Genomic DNA, 20021 nt, shown 5'->3' on the forward strand with positions numbered 1-20021 from the left:
ATGCATAAGGGCACTTTCATGGAACTTTGTGACTTGCTTTCCCCTGCCCTGAAACACCATAATACCAAGATAAGAGCAGCCCTCACAGTGGAGAAGCGAGTGACAATAGCCCTCTGGAAGCTTGCAATGCCAGACAGCTACCGGTCAGTCGGAAATCAATTTGAAGTGGGAAAATCTACTGTGGGGGCTGCTGTGATGCAAGTAGCCAAAGCAATCATTAAGCTGCTGCTATGAAAGGTTGTGACTCTGGGAAACGTGCAGGTCATAGTGGATGGCTTTGCTGCAATGGAATTCCCTAACTGTGGGGGGACGATAGATGGAACCCATATCCCTATCTTGGCACCGGAGCACCAGGGAACCCAGTACATAAACCGCAAGGGTTACTTTTCAATGGTGCTGCAAGCACTGGTGGATCACAAGGGACGTTTCACCAACATCCACGTGGGATGGCCAGGAAGGGTTCATGATGCTCGTGTCTTCAGAAGCACTGCTCTGTTTAAACTGCTGCAGCAAGGGAATTACTTCCCAGACCAGAAAATAACAGTTGGGGATGTTGAAATGCCTATAGTTATCCTGGGGGACCCAGCCTACCCCTTGATGCCATGGTTCATGAAGTCATACACAGGCAGCCTGGACAGTGGTCAGGAGCTGTTCAACTATAGGCTGAGCAAGTGCAGGATGGTGGTAGAATGTGCATTTGGCCTTTTAAAGGCACGCCGGTGCACATTACTGACTTGCTCAAACCTCAGCCAAACCAATGTCTCCTTTGTTATTGCTGCTTGCTGTGTGCTCCACAATCTCTATGAGAATAAGGGGGTGACCTTCATGGCAGGGTGGGAGGCTGAGGCAAATCACCTGGCCGCTGATTATGCGCAGCCAGACACCAGGGCGATTAGAAGAGCACACCAGGAAGCGGTGCGCATCAGAGAAGCTTTGAAAACGAGTTTCATCAGGGGCTAGGGTACGGTGTGACTGCTGTGTTTGTTTCCCCTTCATGAACGCCCCCCCTTTATTGACTCCTTCCCTGTAAGCAACCCACCCTCCCCTTCGATTACAGCTTGCTTAAGGAAATAAAGTCACTATCGTTTAAAAATCATGTATTCTTTATTAAAAGTCATTCCCTGTAAGCAACCCACCCTCCCCCTTCGATTACAGCTTGCTTAAGAAAATAAAGTCACTATCGTTTAAAAATCATGTATTCATTATTAAAAAGTAATTATAAAAACAGGCAGAGAACTGACAAGGTATCCCAGGTGTGGTTTGGGAGGAGCATAGGAGGGAAGGAAAAGGCCATTAAATACATTTCAATGTAATGACAGCCTTTTGGTTGGACTGTCCACTGGGGTGGAGTGGGCGGGTGCACAAAACCTTCCCCCATGCGTTCTTACGCGTCTGGTTGAGGAAGATATGGAACATGGTGAGTGGTGAGGGTGGTTACACAGGGGCTGCAGCTGCACTCTGTGACCCCGCTGCTCTTCCTGAAGATCCACCAGACGTTGGAGGATATCAGTTTGATCACGCAGCAGCTCCAGCGTTGCATCCCGCCACCGCTGATCTTCCTGTCTACACCTCTGATCTTCCTGCCGCCACCTCTCATCTCGAGCATCTCTCCTATCCTCATGTTCATCCCTCCTATCCTCACGTTGGTCCCTCCTGTTCTCATGTTCACTGTCATCTTTCCTGTATTTTGCTACCACGTCCTTCCAGTCATTCAGATGAGCGCTTTCATTGCGGGTTACTTCCATGATTTCCGAGAACATTTCGTCTCGCTTCTTCTTTTTCCTCCGCCTTATCTGAGAAAGCCTTCGGGATGGAGTAGGGAGGCTTGAAAAATGTGCAGCTGCATGAGGGAGGGAAAAAAGGGAGAGACGTATTTAAAAAGATACATTTCACAGAACAATGGTTAAACTCTTTCACAGTGAACAACACTATTCACCTTACATAGCACATGTGATTTCACTACAAGGTCGCATTTTGCATCTTAATATTGAGTGCCTACGGCTCTGGTGTTAAAGATCTCACAGACGCAGGTCCGGGCATCACAATTCAGCTTGCATGCGGACATGGTAAGACATTGTCTTTCGGCTTCTCCAGCCTTCATATACACAGTGCCCTCTGATGCTTCTTCCTGTTAACATGCAGCAGCAGAAACCAACCCCCACCCCATCCAATTCTCTAGGATGATTGCTTTACCCCTCTCCCCACCGCTTGGCTGGTGTCATGGAAGATCACTGCTAATCACCACCCTTCCCCCCCGCACCACGTGGCTGGTAGCTGGGACTATTCCTGCTAGCCAAACGCAAAAAAGCTTAGCGCTATCCTTCCTCCCCTCTCCCCGCTTGGCTACGTGAAAGGAAGCATTTCTTTTAAGCAACAGCCCAGTAGGAAAATATCCATTTCTGTCCCCTTAATTAAATTCCTGACTTTCAACCAGGTTACCATGAACGATATCACTCTGCTGAGGATAATAGAGCGAGATAAAGAACGGATGTTTCTTGAATGCCAGCAATCACCGGGACCATACGCAGCTATGCTTTGTCATGCAATGATACCCGATTACTTACTACATGCATGGCGTGGTAAAGTGTCCTTCCATGGTGGACGGAACAAGGCTGCCTTGCCCAGAAACCTTCTGCAAAGGCTTTTGGAGTACCTCCAGGAGCGCTTCATGGAGATGTCCCTGGAGGATTTCTGCTCCATCGCCAGACATGTTAACAAACTTTTCCAGTAACTTTACTGGCCGTGAATGCATCCCAAGCCCTCATGGCAAATCAATCATTAAAAAAAAAGCTTGCTTTTAAACCATGTTTTATATTTACAAAGGTACACTCACCAGAGGTCACTTCCATGGCTTCACTGTCTGGGCTAGTGGCTTGGGAGGGCTGGGAGGGTAACTCTGTCTGAGTCACAAAAAGCTCCTGGCTGTTGGGCCTAACGGAGTGCTGTGTGCTCACTGCAAGGTCGTACTCCTCTTCCTCATCCTCCTCCTCATCTTCCCCCTCAGCAGAATCCTCAGTCATGGTTGAGATTACAACCCCCACCTCGGAAACCACGGACAGGGGTGGGGTAGTGGTGGCGCAGCCCCCTAGAATTGCATGCAGTTCAGCGTAGAAGCAGCATGTTTTCGGCCCTGCCCTGGACCTTCCGTTTGCTGCTTTGGTTTTCTGGTAGGCTTGTCTGAGCTCCTTAACTTTCACTCTGCACTGCACTGAGTCCCTGGTGTGGCCTTTGGCCATCATAGCCTTGGAAATTTTTTCAAATATTTTTTCATTTCGTCTTTTGGAACGGAGTTCTGTTAGCACTGAATCCTCTCCCCATATAGCGATCAGATCCAGTACTTCCCGTGTGGTCCATGCTGGAGCTCTTTTTCGATTCTCAGGAGACTGCATTGCTACCTGTGCTGATGAGCTCTGCGTGGTCACCTGTGCTGATCAGAGCTCCACGCTGGCCAAACAGGAAATGAAATTCAAAAATTTGCGGGTCTTTTCCTGTCTACCTGGCCAGTGCATCCGAGTTCAGATTGCTGTCCAGAGCGGTCACAGTGGTGCACTGTAGGATACCGCCGGAGGCCAATACCATCGATTTGCAGCCACACTAACCCTAATCCGATATGGTAATACCAATTTTAGCGCTACTCCTCTCTTTGGGGAGGAGTACAGAAACCGATTTAAAGAGCCCTTTATATCGATATAAACGGCCTCGTAGTGTGGACGGGTACAGCGTTAAATCGGTTTAACGCTGCTAAAATTGGTTTAAACGCGTAGTGTAGACCAGGCCAGAGAGCGAGAGAGCTGGGTGATTCATATAGTAGCTGGGTTGCCAGCCACGGCTCCTGTGCTGTAACTGACAGTGTGAGCAGAGGGTTGCATCCAGGCAGAAGTTAATGGGACTCTGCAGAGAGACCCACCCCTAGATAAGTGGAGCAGAATCTAGTCCTTTGAAATTGAAAGATTCAAGTGAATAAGAATATGAATCAACTCACTTGTCTTTTAGAAGTGTATCATAGATATGGTGAGATCATTCTGACCTGTGATTTTCTCTGTTTTTAGTCTACTTACCTACTTATTGATTTGGCTATCTAGTCTATCTAGCTGCATCAGTAATAAAATGTCTCAAGACACCTAATAGGTCTATGGATGTGACTTTTGGACCCGTTACCCGGAGCATTGAAACTACTCAAGGTGTGTCGGGTTATCTGTGGGAGTGGAGCAAAAAGCCTTTCCTGAACTACCTCCAAGACTAAAAGCTGATTTCCTGAGAATGGTTTAAATGCTGTTTTGTTCCTCTCGGGACAAGATCCCCGAAGTTCACTCTCTGTAACAGCTCCCAGTAGCACTGGGCTGGGTCGGCACTCAAGCAATGCTCTGTAATGCCTGAAAATGAGAGCAATGAGACTTGAATTATCACAGAATTTAGGTACCCAATCTCAGCAACAGCCAAAAGGAGCTAGACATCCTAATAGCAAATTATTTAATCTCCCCTACACTTCTTTGAAGATCAAACCATAATATATATTTACCATAATATGACTACATGGGAATAGCCTTAAACTTCGCTAATGGGAAAAAAGGAGTAAATAGACTACATATGATTTTGATACTGTCTCACGTGGCTCTCATAAACAAACTAGGGAAATATAACCTAGATGGAGCTACTATAAAGTGGGTGCATAAGTGGTTGGAAAATAATTCCCTGAGTAAGTTATCAGTGGTTCACAATCATGCTGGAAGGACATATTGAGTGGGGTCTCACAGGGATCAGTTCTGGATGGGGTTCTGTTCAATATCTTCATCAAGGATATAGATAATGACATAGAGAGTACACTTATTAAATTCGTGGATTGTACCACTGGGAGGGGTTGCAAATGCTTTGGGGAATAGGATTATAATTCAAAATGATCTGGACAAACTGGAGAAATAGTATGAAATAAATAGGATGAAATTCAATAAGGACAAATGCAAAATACTCCACTTAGGAAGGAACAATCAATTGCACACATACAAAATGGGAAAGGACTGCCTAGGAAGGAGTACTACAGCAAGGGATCTGGGGGTCATAGTGGATCCCAAGCTAAATATGAGTCAGTGTAACACTGTTGCAAAAAAAGTACACACCATTCTGGAATGTATTAATAGGAGTGTTGTAAACAAGACACGAGAAGTAATTCTTCTGCTCTACTCCACGCTGATTAGACCTCAGCTGGAGTATTGTGTCCAATTCTGGGCACCACATTTCAGGAAAGATGTGGACAAATTACAGGAAGTCCAAAGAAGAGCAACAAAAGTGATTAAAGGTCTAGAAAACATGACCTATGAGGGAAGATTTGAAAAAAAATGGGTTTGTTTAGTCTGGAGAAGAGAAGACTGAGAGGGGACATGTTCACAGTTTTCAAGTACATAAAAGGTTGTTACGAGGAGGAGGGAGAAAAATTGTTCTTAACATCTGAGGAAAGGATTAGACACAATGGGCTTAAACAGCAGCAAGGGCGGTTTAGGTTGGACTTTAGGAAAAACTTGCTAACTGTCAGAGTGGTTAAGCACTGGAATAAATTGCCTAGGGAGGTTGTGGAATCCCCATCGTTGGAGATTTTTAAGAGCAGGTTGAACAAACACCTGTCAAGGATGGTCTAGGTAATACTTAGGCCTGTAATAAGTGCAGGAGACTAGACTATATGACCTCTCCAAGTCCCTTCCAGTTCATAGAACATCAGGATTGGAAGGGACCTCAGGAGGTCATCTAATTTAACCCCTTGCTCAAAGCAGGGCTAATCCCCAGACAGATTTTTGCCCCAAATGGTCCCATCAAGGATTTAGCACACCAGTGCTCAAACTACTGAGCTATCTCTCCCTCATAAGAAGTCACTGGTGCAGTCCAGAAGTGAACCCAGCTCACCTGTATCTCAGTCCATTGGTTAGGTCACTATTCTTGCATGTGGGGGATCATGGTTCTCTTCCCCTCTCTACCTGGGGGGTGGAGGCAGAGTTGTGAAGTGAGTTCTCCCATCTCTGAGGAAAGTTCCTTAATATCTGGGCTATAAGGTATTGTAGCTGTTCCTTCAGCTGGGAGGTCAAAGTTTCAGTCCCTGCTCTACAGGAGGTAGAATGGGGAATGAACCCAGGTCTTCCAGAACACCAGTAAGGAACACTGGGCTAATGGTTGGAAGAAGGGACCCCACCTCCTCTTTCAGGTAACTTGGTCAACCAAGGCCCATTGACTCGTGCTCTAAATCATTTAGGCACTTCTAGAAATGACACCTGCAGTTTCCATTTCATTAGGAAAAGTGCTGTAGTTTGTTATAAAGGAGAAATATCCATGGTGCTCTCTCAGGAAACTTGACTTTGTTCTTCCCTGTTTTGTTGTTCACCTTAAGGTCTGCCTGAGAAGAGTGCAATTATGATTTGTGTATGTAAAGCAATGGAGGCTGGGATTTTCAAAGGAGCCTAAGGGAGTTAAGCACCCAACATGCATTGAAATGCAATTTTCACTCAGTCGGTGGGATTTTTATGGGGAGTAAGGTCTGAGTAAAGGTTGAGATCAAACCTAAGGATTTGAGTATTAAAAAAGTACATTGCCTAGACAATTTTAACCCTTTGCATCCACTGGGTAGCAATCCCTAGTCACATAACTGTCTTGAATGTCATTCGTTACATTATTTCAGAAAATTCCCACTTCATCGCACAAACTCTGACTGGACCCTTAGAATATACCCAAATCACTCTACACAACCTGTCCAGTGTAGCCTGTTCTGTAGGTTGTGTATTAATTATATTGATCATTTGAGAATTCCTAGTTCTCTCTTTGAGGGTTGATAGTTTCTTGTCCTATAACCAGTATCATTAAATTTACTATATGGTTGGGAACCCCGATGTGCACAGTTGCAACAGTCACACTATAGCAACTCTTCTATATTTACAAATAGTTCATTATTATATTTAGCAAAGTCACAAACACTCTAATTTAGTAAGGCGGATAGAGAGACTACAGAATGTACATCTGCACATCCATATTCTCACACCATCCCTTGCAAACAACCTGAAATATTAGCCATTATCTTCATTCTCATCAGCAGTGGCCATCATTCTGGCTCCTCCCAAGGGATGGATCTCTCCCTCCTACCATCCACAGACTGGGATGCAACTTCTATAATATGTTATGCCAGATGTTCTGAAACTGAGGGTCATGACCCCCCCCAACTCCCAGGCTCTCATGTGGTTATTACATATGTCACAAGCTGACAGCCTCTACCCTCAAATGCCACTCCACCTCCAGGATTTATAATAGTGTTAAATATTTTTTTTAAAAATTGTGTTTTAATTTATAAAGGGGCAGGGGTCACACTCAGAGGCTTGCTATGTGAAAGGGATTACCAATACAAAAGTTTGAGAACCACTGTGTTACACTGACATCACTATATCTAATGCATATTCAGTAGGGCCCCCCCTCCCTTAATTTGTATTTCCTCATCCTACTAATATTGAGATGTCTTTCTTCTATAGGTTAGTATATTAATACATGTAACAACCATTTCAGCTCATGACCAAACCCATCACCCCTTGCTTAAGCAGATTTGCAGTTTACTTCTGTGTTCCTTGTGGTAACACTTACTGGACCTTTCTAACTCCTGCCAATGGGCAAGCTCTTCTTCGTTCCCAAAATCTAAAGCCAATGGTTACTCTGTGCCAAGGGTTACAGCCTGCTTGACCACACTTCTGCTAACTAATGCTTCAGCTAATATCTTACAGGATACAGGCCTGTAGATTTCTTGCATTACAGCTGAATATAAAGAAAATAGCTAAATATAAGGAAGGTAAGGCACTGAATATACTAAAGGCAAGCTAGCCCTTTGAGCTACACCACTCCCAAGTTCCATGGGCTATTTGGAAGACTATCAATATCAGGAACTCAAAAAGGGCAATCAGAGCCAAGGGGCAAACCTGAGTCTCCAAGTAGCCAAGGAGTTCATAGTCAGTTCCAAGCCAGGGTCAATACCGAGTATCAGAGTCCAAGTCACATTTCAGGATCTGAGTCAGAAGGCAAAGTCCAAAACAAGCCACAGTCAAGCCAGGAGTTCAAGAACATAGAGCCAGAACAGTCAGAACAACTACAGAAGATCCATGCTGTTGCCTGGACACTTCCCAGAGCACCCATTGGGTTTATATAGGGCAAGGAGCCATGGGGCTGCTGCCTATCAAACCCTTAATGTGTAATTTCCCATGGTATGTCTCCATGGCAGGTCATGGGATATGGAGTGCAGGCTGGTTACTTCTGCTGCTGTGTAGCATTTTGGAGTGGTTAAGTGCCTAATACCTCTGCAGACCTGAGTTCTGAACTCATGGATATCTTACCTTCAAAAAAATAGAAATAAGAGTCTTGGTCTGGTTTATGGTGTTAAAGTCATTGGGAGAATTAATAGGATTTGGGCACCTCCCTTACAATCCTTTAAAATCCCAAACTTGATCTAACAACCAGGGTAAACCTTCATTGCTTATGTAGGCTGAACTGAGTGTTTTCAGTGCAAATGGCTTGTTAGGTTTTCTGAAAACACAAAACCAAACAAAACCCCCACACATGTATACAATAAGAGTCTATGGATGTGACCTATTACTCTGCAATGGCCCCATTTGGGACCTCAGGACTACAAAACCTAGCTAGGCAGGTTGGGCCAGAGTGGGAGTAAGGGGCTTAGCTGTGGGGCGGGGGGTCAGAGTGGGGATGAAAGGTGTGGCTGTGTGGCCATTTTACACTTGACTCTAAACAACAGGGAAGAAGGGGTTGCAAATCTGAAGGTGGAAGGCAATTTTGAGAGAAAGTGCTTGTGAAATGATAGATTTTGTGACTGTAAGGAAAAGAAGGAGTTCTGCAATTTCATATCTGAGTATTTTCAGGACTCTTGGATGAATGCCATCTGGTCCTCATGACTAATTACTGTGTAATTTATCAAATTGTTCCAAAACCTTCTCTGCTGACAACTCAGTATGGGACAGTTCCTTTAATTTATCACCTAAAATGAAGGGATCTCCCTCCCATCCTCTGCAGTGAAGATTATTTCAAAGACTTCATTTAGCTTCTTCACCACAGCAATGTCTTTCTTGAGTGCTCCTGTCATAAACAGATAGGTAAGGGTTAATGTTCTTTTACCTGGAAAGGAGTAACCTGAAACACCTGACCAGAGGACCAATCAGGAAACAAGACTTTTTCAAATCTGGGTGGAGGGAAGTTTGTGAGTGAGTCCTTTGTTCTTGGTCTTCTGCCTGTACTCTCTCGGTTATGAGAGGATTTTTCTGCCTCCTGCTTTTCTAATCTTCTCTTTCCCAGTTGTAAGTACAAAAGATAAGATAGTGATTTAGATGGTTTTTATTTTGTATTTACATGTGTGTAGTTGCTGGAATGTGTTAAATTGTGTTCTTTTGAATAAGGCTGCTTATTCATTTTTTTTTCTTTTAAGCAATTGACCCTGTATTTGTTACCTTAATACAGAGAGACCATTTTCATGTATTTTTCTTTCTTCTTATAAAGCTTTCTTTTTAAGACCTGTTGGAGTTTTTCTTTAGTGGGGAACTCCAGGGAATTGAGTCTGTAGCTCACCAGGGAATTGGTGGGAGGAAGAAGTCAGGGGGAAATCTGCGTGTGTTAGATTTACTAGCCTGACTTTGCATTCCCTCTGGGTGAAGGGGGAGGGGTGGAAGAGAGATTAGCTATATCAGTACTTGTGTTTTCCAGGACTGGAAATAGGGAGGGTGGAATCCCTCTGTTTAGATTCACTGAGCTTGCTTCTGTGTATCTCTCCAGGAACCCAGGGAGGGAACACCTGGAAGGGAGAAGGGAAGGGAAATGGTTTATTCCCCTTTGTTGTGAGACTCAAGGAATTTGGGTCTTGGGGTCCCCAGGGAAGGTTGCTGGGGGGACCAGAGTGCCCCAAAACACTCTAATTTTTTGGATGGCGGCAGCTTTACCAGGTCCAAGCTGGTAACTAAGCTTGGAGGTTTTCATGCTAACACCCATATTTTGGACGCTAAGGGCCAAATCTGGGAATATGTTACGACAGCTCCTTTAGCATCTTGATTATCCAGTGGCCCCACTGATTGTTTGTCTGGCTTCCTGCTTCTGATGTACTTAAAAAAAAAGTGCAGTTAATTTTTGTGTTGTTGCCGGCAGATAACTGCCTGAGGCCAAGCAACAGGGGGGGTCTGTCGCCCGGTTTGCCACGCCAATAAACACACCAGGATGGAGAAGCAAACCAAGTTTATTTGAGATCTCAAAGCGGTGCAGGGAGACTGATGCCTCAAATCAAGCACACCTAAAACAAGCAGTCTGTTCCTTTATATCCATGAGAACTTTTCTCGCTGACTCGCAATCCCCCGTTTCCCTTCCCTCTTCTGTCCAGCTGCAGCATTCTCTTCTCACACACTTCTTTGTCTTCCCCCTCCCTTTCCCCCTTTCTGCTGCAGAGACATGTATGCTGTATCTAAAAGCGGCCTTGAAACTTGCTTCAGCCTAGCTTCAATGTATTACAGCAGAGAACTGACTGTTACAACCAAAAACTAACTGCTAACACTACATTTTTGCAGCTATTAGTACATTAGGTTACACTAGGTTACACAAAGAGTTGAACCTGGAGGAACAATGGTTCACTGAGGCCTACAACAGGAGGGCTTCATTGACACTTGTGATCTACCACCCTCCCGAGTTACCTAGAGTTATACTTGGTGATACCAACAGTGTCCTTAGCTAATTTTCAATCAGTTAGTCCCTGACTATGTGAGCAAGAACAGTGTAGGCAAACATCTGAGAGAGAGAAAACATAGTACCACCTTAGAACTCTGGCCCATCCCATCCAAGATCCTATCTCCAACTGTGGCCATCCCTGATTCTTCAGAGGAAACAGACAAAAGAACCCTCCCAGAATCTATTAGTGGGAAGACGCAAGATTCATTCATGAACGGTGGTGTCCGGCTGAAACCCTGAAGCATGTCCTTTAGGAACATAAGACATAAACCAGAAGTGAGACCCAGGGTTGCTGAGCCCTGCCCCACACCATCACAGTGTCATAAATTTATCCAACACTTTCTTAAAACTAATTAAGCTGTGCATCCCTACAGCTCCTATTAGAAAGTTGTTCCAGAACTTCTCCCTTCTGAGGGTGAGAAACCTTTCTCTAATTTCCACCTGAATTTGTTCATGGCCAGTTATATCCATTTGATTTTGTGCGAACAAGGAGACAGAATTAGGAATAAGAGCTCTGGCATAACTTTTATCCCAGTGGTAGTCATCTCAGCTGTAGGAGACCCCCCGCTTCAAGTGTCTGAAGAGGAGAAACGATTGAAACAGAGATCTGTCCTCTCCCATGTACATGCCCTGGCCACTGTGTTATGGGATATCTCTCAGTTTCTCCTGTTCAAGACCCTTTGTGACTCTAACTCCAGCACTCTTTGGTTCCAATGGAGCTATGCTGATTTACACACTCTGGAGAACTGGCCAATTGACTTCAATGGATCTGCACTGATTTAGACCAGTGGAAGATTTGGCTCAAAGTGTCATTCAGTTATCTGAGCTGAGAATGTCGCATACACTAATTACTCACAAATCTCTGTTCTCTGACTTAAAAAAAAAGAGAGAGAATCAACACTAATTGAGAAACCTGAATTTTCCCAATATATTCCTTAGAGCTGTTTTCATCTCCTTGTTTTTCAGGCTGTAGATGATGGGGTTTAACATGGGGGTCAAGATGTTGTACTGGATGGAGAATATTTCATCCAGCACTGCAGAGGAGACTGAGCTGGGTTTTGTGTACTGGAGAAAACCTGTCATGTACAACAAGCCAACCACAATTAGGTGGGAGCTGCAGGTGGAGAAGGCTTTATGCCTGCCCTCAGCAGAGCGTATCCTCAGGATGGTGGAGATGATGTGAATGTAGGAGACTAGGGTGAGGAGGAAGGAGCTCAACCCAAATACCAAAGCAGAAGTAAGAAGCACCGCTTGATTGGTAAAGGTCTCAGTGCAGGACAGCTGTAACAAAGGAGGGAGCTCACAGCTGAAATGGTTGATTTGATTGGGCCCACAGAAATGCAACTTGAGGGCAACAACTGTGTTAAGAAGGGCATAGAAGAAGCCCATGGTCCATGCACCACTCACCAGCTGAACACAGATCCCTTTGCTCATTGTCTGCACATAATGTAATGGATCACAGATTGCAGCATAGCGGTCATAAGCCAGGGCTGAGAGAATGAAAGTTTCAGTACCAGCCGAGAGGCTAAAAAGGAACATCTGGGCAATGCAGCCATTGACAGAAAAAGGTTTGTGTTCCGCTAGGAAGTTCATCAGCATTTTAGGCACCGTGACTGAGGAATAGCAGATATCAACAAAGGATAAATGGAAGAGGAAGAAGTACATAGGGGTGTGAAGGTGAGAATCAGCTCTTATCACCACCATGATCACTATGTTTCCACCCAGAGTGATTAGGTAAATAACTAAAAACACTGAGAAAAGGAAAATCTGCATCTGTGGGTCACTGGAAAGTCCCAGGAGGATAAATTCGGTCACTGTGGTTTGATTTTTCATTGTCATGCATTCAGGAAATCTGTGACCTGGAAGACCAGAAAAAAATGAGATTAACACTTATTATGGGGGATGAATGTAAAGAGAGTCCTATTCCGTGCTGTAAAATGTGTAGGCTAAATTGAGAGAGGGACAGAGGATGACACCAGATAGTATTTGTGTGTTTTAAATAAACAAATTAATCTGGATACACAAAATGACTTGGGCACCTAACTGCCACTTTACAATTCTAAGTCCCAGAATCAGGTCCTACAGGTATTCACAAATACCCTGCTCAACTCTGACTAAGGGTCAGTCTGATGTGGGGCTCCATCAGTCTCTCCTCTTGAAGCTGTACCTCTGTGGATACATCATAAAAGAGGCAGTGCAGGGTTACTGGATTCTTGGTCTTCTGCATGTGGGGTGAGTGTTCAAGCCACCAGGCTATAGAGGAATTTCTTCTCTCTCTGCAATCTGGTCTTATGACTTCAATAGAGCTACAGCTGCATTACAGCAACATGGGATCTGGCAGACTGGATGCAATGAAAGTATGGCCAATTGACAATAGTTGGACATCTGGCCAAATCTATATAAATAATCTCCCTCTCCATTAGAGTCTGTCAGTTGTTCTAGACTATTTTGTTGGACACGCTATTTAATATCTGCAGTATATAATTGGATTCTTACCTATTATAACCATTAGGATTTTTCAAAAAGAAGAATCATAGAACTGAAAGAAACCTCAAGAGGTCATCTACTCCAGTCCGCTGCATTCATGGCACCTGGCAGGTGTTTTAATAATCTCCAAAAATGGAGCTTCCACAACTTTCCCAGGCAATTTATTCCAGTGCTGAACCATTCTGACAGTTAGGAAGTTTTTCCTAATGTCCAACCTAAACCACCCTGGCTGCAATTTAAGCCCATTGCCTGTTGTCCTATCCTCAGAGGTTAAGAAGAACAATTTTTCTCCCTCCTCCTTGTAACAACCTTTTATGTACTTCAAAACTGTTATCATGTCCCCTTTCACTCATCTCTTCTCCAGACAAAACAAACTCATTTTTTTCAATCTTCCCTCATAGGTCATATTTTCTAGACCTTAATCATTTTTGTTGTTCCTCTCTGGACTTTCTCCAATTTGTCCACATCTTTCCTGAAATGTGGTGCCCATAACTGGACACAATACTCCAGTTGAGACCTCGTCAGTGTGGAATAGAGCGGAAGAATTACTTCTCATGTCTTCCTTACAACACTCATCCAAACACATCCCAGAATTATGCTTTCTTTTTTTTTGCTACAGTGTTACAGTGTTAACTCATATTAAGCTTATGGTTCCCTATGACCCCCAGATCTCTTTCCACAGTTCTTCTTCCTAGGCAGCAATTTCCCTTTTTGTATGTGTGCAACTGATTGTTCCTTCCTAAATTTAGTACTTTGCATTTGCCCTTACTGAATTTCATTCTGTTTACTTCAGACCATCTCTCCAGTTTGTCCAGATAATTTTCAATTATAATGCTATCCTCCAATGCACTTCCAACCCCTCCGAGCTTGGTATCATCTGCAGACACTATGTGTTTTCTCTATGCCATTATCTAAATTATTGAGGAAGATATTGAACAGAACTCTACCCAGGACCGATCCCTTCAGGACCCCACTTGTTACACCCTTCCAACATGACTGTGAAACACTGATAACTAAACTCTGGGAACTGTCTTCCAACCAGCTATGCACCCATCTTATACTAGCTCCCTCTAGGTTGTATTTCTCTAGTTTGTTTATGATAAGGTCATGTGAGTCAGTATCAAGAAAAAAAGAATGTGACCAGAAAACATTATCATGACATAGTGACATAATTTGAAAAGAGGAGCCTGATAGAAAATGATGGGGATATTTGCTCCTGAAGTCACTTAAACCCTGAAGGATTTTTGACTCAGCTTTCTGCACGTCTGAATATGAGGCTGTAGAGACAGCAGAGAAGTTATCCTGCCCTCCTGGAAGTGAATCGCTATTTTGACATCAGTTATTAATGGAAAAGGCAATGAAATCAATGTTCTGTCCAATGTCAAAATTAAGTTTGTCCCCATATGACCCTAGAGAGAACTGAACCTTTCCTCTATTATCAGCTCATAAGACAAATGCCTAAGCAAAAGATGGACCTTGTACTAGAACCTGAATGTCAACACAGGCAGATTCTGTGCACAGGCAAATTCAATTCCAAGAGCATTTTCCGGAGAGTGCCCTTCCCCTGACCTCCCCCTCTCTCTCACACACACACACACACACACACACACACACACACACACACACACACACACACACACACACACACACACACACACACACACACACACTTACCTGCTTTCAGCTATTTCAGAGCTGCCTTAAGAAAGAGAGAGAAAGCAAGAGCTGGGTGATTGAAGTAAATCAGTTTCACCAGCCATGGTCCCTGTGCTGTAACTGAGTCTGTATGAGGAGACTGCTGCAGCCAGGCAGAAGTCAATGGGACTCTGCAGAGACTTACCCCTAGATAAGAGGGGCAGAATCTAGTCCTTTGAATGAAAAAGATACAAAAATTAAAAAGGATTAAAAATGTGAATCAACTCACCTGTCTTTTAAGCACAGATCATAAATATGGTGAGATCATTCTGACCTGTGATTTTCTCTTTGCTTAGTTTATCTACCTCCTTATTGATTTGTCTATCTAGTCTGTTTGTCTGTCTCTGGAATACAGCATCCAAGGAGACCCAATATTCTTTACCAGAGCAGTGATACTCCACAAGGTGTTTAGGGTTATCAGTGGGAGTGAAGAAAAGAGCTTTTCCTTAGCTGACTACAAGACTAGGAGCTGATTCTTGAGAGTTGTTTAAATGCTGTCTTGTTCCCCCTGGGACAAACTCTGAAGTTCACTCTCTGTAACAAGCTATCAGTAACGTTGTGCTGGGTCAGACCTTAAGCAATGGTCTACGGTACCTAAAAATGAGAGCATTGAGGTTTGGGTTATCATATGCATCCAAGTGATTTAGGTACCCAATCTCAGTGACAGTCAATTAAAAAGGCATGTGCTTAGGTTGAGATTCTCAAAGCAGCTGAAGGAGATAAATGCGCAAACAGCAGCACATTTCCTCTCCCTTAGACTCCTTTGAAGGTCCAAGTCTTAATGTACAATTACCACAGGTGCAGCCGAGGAGATAGAATGTGGAATGGCCAGCTATTCTTAAAAAATCACCAGTGGCTGGATACACAGGTTAAGGAATGGGAAAGGAGCCAATAGACTGTATAAGATGGCAGGAAAGAACAGGAAATGAGACCAAGGAGGAGCTTTTCTGAATACAGGTGGTAATTTTTTTCAGACAAGTAGTTTATTCACTGAAAAATGCAGTTTGCTTGGCCCAATATTTTTTGAGAATTGGAAAAAAACAAGCCAAAGTGTTTCATCCAGGGCAAAACAAACAAACAAAAAAAACAAGTAAAGTCACAAAGCAGCACAGGGAACCTTAGTGCCGCCCCTCAGGTGTCTGATGAAGTGAATATTCACCCATGAAATCTTATGCTCCAATACATCTGTTAGTCCATAAGGTGCCACAGGATTCTTTGTCGCTTTTAACCTAGTTTTTAGAGAACTCACCTGGGTCATGGGAGATCCTCATGCAATTCCTTCTCTGTCTGATGTAGAGCAGAGATTTGAAGTTAGGTCTCTTATCTCTCAGGAAAATGCTTTAATCTCTGTGAGTAGGCCGGGCTTTGACAGAATAGCAATGCACCAGGTGGGCCCATTCTTGACCAGAGAGGATGGTACAAAAATACACAGATCTCACAAGCCTGTGCTTTTTCTTTACGAATAATATCAAGGTCTCCTGAATCAGTAAGCTGCATTCCCTGCTCGTGCAGCTGGCATCGGAGCTCCAAGAACAGCAGCACTGAGCAGCCTTAACAACTTAGCAGCCTTAACAACTCTCCTCAGCATTAATAATTTGGTCTATAAGGTATTTTTGGGCAGGCTTTCCTAAGCATCTCAGAAGCTGGTTTGCTTTGTAAAGTCATCAGCACATCATCATCAGCAGAAACACATGGCTCTAATGCAGCCATGGTGGCATGTAGAATGGGTTTCCATCATGAGTGGTCCATTCCAAGTCTTCTTCCTTTCCTCTTCTCAGCTGTTTCTAATTAATATGTTTCTGCTCCATATAACAGAGTTGTCATCACTATCATATTGAATACTTGTCTCTTAGTTGTCACATAGACATTCTGACACCCAAACGTAGGCTTTTGAAGGTACTGAAATATTATTGGCACAAGATCCATCAGATGTGTGACTTCTTCAGATATAGAAACTCACTTTGTCAGACAAGTACTCAGATAGAAAAACCTATTCACCCAGTCAGTGTGGTTGCCATCTATATGCACCATTAGCAGGTCATGAGTAATCCCATGGCAAAAGAAATTTCCCATCCAAATTATTTGTCAAAGCATTCAAAGAAATCAGGATGACTTCACAAATAACTCAAGACCAACATTCACTGCTAACATTTGACTGAGTAATGAACAACATGTGTCTATGCCTTTTTCAAGAGATCAGAAAATTACATTTCTGAGCATTTCCTCACGTGATTGCTACACATAATTTGGGATTGTAAAATATGTTATGTCACAGTACACGATCAGCATTATTTATCTTTGTTCCTGTCTGTGTGGCATTTATCCTTCCATCAGCATCTATATAATCTATCTATCTGAGTGACAAGATAGGTGAGCTAATATCTTTTATTGGACCACTTTTATTGGTGAAAGAGGCAATCTTTTGAGCTACACAGAATTTTTTTCAGGTCATTGTGCAATGTGTAGTACATCCTCTATGAGGCAGATACCCCATAGCTTGTGGACATGAATTCAGCCAGCACCTCAAGGGAGGTAAACCTGCACTGGGAGGAAATTGTTTTCCCTAGGAAAGGGATCATGGGGCTGGGAACCAGCAACTGGATGTCAACTCTCAGGATCTGCTGAATGTGGCTTGCTCCTTACATGGGGCACATTGTAAAATGACTGTTACAGTTCAGACCAACTGCATCTGTATTCCCCCTCTATGGTCCAACTAGAGCATCTACTCTCAGGCTTCTCACTCCCCAGCAGTTACCTTTCTTTAGAGGAAACTCACATCTCTCTCCCAGCTGGGGAGGGTATTTTGAGGATGACCTGTTCCTAGCCTTCAATTTGTTATTTCCAGCAAAAGATTTCCTAACAGAGCAGCTTCACTTCTCTCCTCAGAGACTGCAGTCTGGGATCTAGCTGAAACTCTCCTTCCATCCCCACCCAGGTTTTTTTCCTGCTGTTTCAAGTACATCACATTCTCAGCTCAGAACAAGAACAACTCCAGACTCTGTGAGTGACTCATTTGTCCACTTTGGCTCTTTGAAGACACCTTGAAAATTTAATCAGCCAGACAATGGGTCTCAACTCAAAATGCAGCTTCAAAATGACTATTCCAGAAGAGTCAGTCACATTCTCTTCCTCCCTCCCCTACAATTTCCTTGAAAATCCACTGCACATGTCTTGTCCTCAGATGTCCTTTGAAGTTCCAAATGTCTCCTAGAGATTGCACTAATCAGAACTTCCTCCTAAATGAGCTCCATAAAATACTGTAATAGTGCATAAATATTTGCATTTTTAATACAACCAACTTCAAAGATATTTCCTTAATTCAATAAGGATTAATTTAGTCCATTAAAGTTTGTGCAGGATGTTACAGGACACTTTCATATCTGTCACAGTGACAATCTTGAAATATAGTATCTCAACCTTTTACTGCACTTACTGGACTCAATCCTTATTCCAGCCTTACTCCCATCTATATGGGATTGGCTGTTTGTGTCCTTCTAACCCATTCCAGTTTTTCTTTAACACTATCCCTTGGAAACTCTGCAGCAAATCAAATCCTTTACCATGACATCCATCCACCTAATTCGGTGTCTACCTACACTTCTCTTACCCTCCTCCTCTCAATGTAACTCCCTGCTATGCGATCTTCTTTTCACATGGCCAAACCCTCTAAGCCTGGATTCCCTCAGCTTTTCTATAACTGATACCACTTTCACACTTCTCCTACTTTGTTCATTCGAAACATGGTCAGTACCTATAACTCCAAGCACTCATCTTAATGGTTTTGTTTCCACTTGTCATAAACAGAGTGTTAAGGGTTAATGTCTCTTATACCTGCAAAGGGTTAACAAACAGTGACCTGCAAACACCTGACCAGAGGACCAATCAGGAGACAAGATACTTTCAAGTCTTGTGGAGGAAAGCCTTTGTTTGTGTGTTTTTGGGTTTGGCTTTGTTCTCTCTGGGTCCTGGATGGGACTAGAGGTGCAACCAGGTTTCTGCCAATCTCCCTGCTACAGTCTCTTATCTAATTCAGAATTGTGAGTAAGAAAAGGCGGTCATAGTCTTTTAATTTGTTTTTTTTTTTCATTTACATATGTATACTTGCTGGAAGTAGCTTAAATTGTTTTTCTGCTGGAGAAAGTTTCTTTCTATTGTTTATAAGTTGAAAGACCCTGTAACTGTTTACCTTCTAAAGTGCAGAGATAAACCTTTTCTTTTTTTCTTTTTTTTTTATTAAAAGTTTTGCTTGTAAGACCTGTGTGATTTTTTTCTCCTAGTTGAGGTTCAAGGGAATTGGTGGGAAGAAGGGAAGGATAAATTTTCTCTTTGTGTTAGATTCACGCAGCTTGAATCTGTAGTGCCTCTGGGTGAGGGGGAAGGTAACACTCCTCTCAGTGTGCTGATTCAAGAAGTTGAATCAGGCAATCTCCTAGTGTTCCCAGGGTGGGAAGGGGCTGGGAGGAAGAAGAGAGGGGGAAGGGAATGGTTTATTCCCCTTTGTTGTGAGACTCAGGGAATCTGGGTCTTGGGGTCCCCAGGGAAGGTTTTGAGGGGACCAGAGGGTATCAGGCCCTGGAAAATTACTGTTTGGTGGCAGCATATCAGATCTAAGCTGGTAATTAAGCACTATATTTAAGATCTGCCCCTGTCTCTTGCTCAGTACCCAACATTCATAGCCCTACCACAGTGCAGGCCTAACTACCGACTTGTAGATCTCACTCTACAATTAAATAGGCTTTGTGAAATCTCAAATGTTCATATAAATAGTCACATAGTGCCCAGTCTTGCAGAAGGCTTACTCCAGTGAACAGCTAGAACAAATTAAGTGAGAGTATGGACCACTGCCATCACTATGAATCTGTCTGCAGGACTGGGTCATACACAATGTTGTTTGGGCTCAAGCCTGCAGGTGGTCTAAAAGTGAAAGTCCTGCTCTCCTCAGCTGGATATCTATATGCAGAAAGGTTATGGGGATCTGTCCATTTAGTCTGAACACTCCAGTGCATGCAGTATCATGTCTATAGAGTAAAAGAAATGCATATAAACCAAAAGAGCTGAATGGAAAACGCCCATTCAGTCAGGTCATCCTTTCTTTCTTTCTATAGAATCTGCAT

The 20021-nt window shown here is 43.4% G+C and overlaps 3 protein-coding genes across 3 annotated transcripts in view; all 3 read right to left on the reverse strand.

The window, feature by feature from the left end:
• Nucleotides 1-20021, reverse strand: part of LOC127032146 (olfactory receptor 1009-like) — a 64457-nt gene that overhangs the window by 17685 nt on the left and 26751 nt on the right. The window lies entirely within an intron of this gene.
• LOC127032596 (uncharacterized protein DDB_G0283697-like) lies at nt 1240-3023 on the reverse strand. The gene is made up of 2 exons (XM_050919882.1): nt 2834-3023; nt 1240-1840 (listed from the first exon to the last, which is right to left on the reverse strand). The coding sequence occupies exons 1-2, from the start codon at nt 3018-3020 to the stop codon at nt 1305-1307; spliced, it is 723 nt and encodes a 240-aa protein (XP_050775839.1). The 5' UTR covers nt 3021-3023; the 3' UTR covers nt 1240-1304.
• Nucleotides 11626-12564, reverse strand: LOC127032527 (olfactory receptor 5V1-like). Its single transcript, XM_050919832.1, has one exon. The coding sequence runs from the start codon at nt 12562-12564 to the stop codon at nt 11626-11628; it is 939 nt and encodes a 312-aa protein (XP_050775789.1).

Source organism: Gopherus flavomarginatus, chromosome 12 (assembly GCF_025201925.1).
Source record: "Gopherus flavomarginatus isolate rGopFla2 chromosome 12, rGopFla2.mat.asm, whole genome shotgun sequence".
Lineage (NCBI taxonomy): Eukaryota > Metazoa > Chordata > Testudines > Testudinidae > Gopherus > Gopherus flavomarginatus.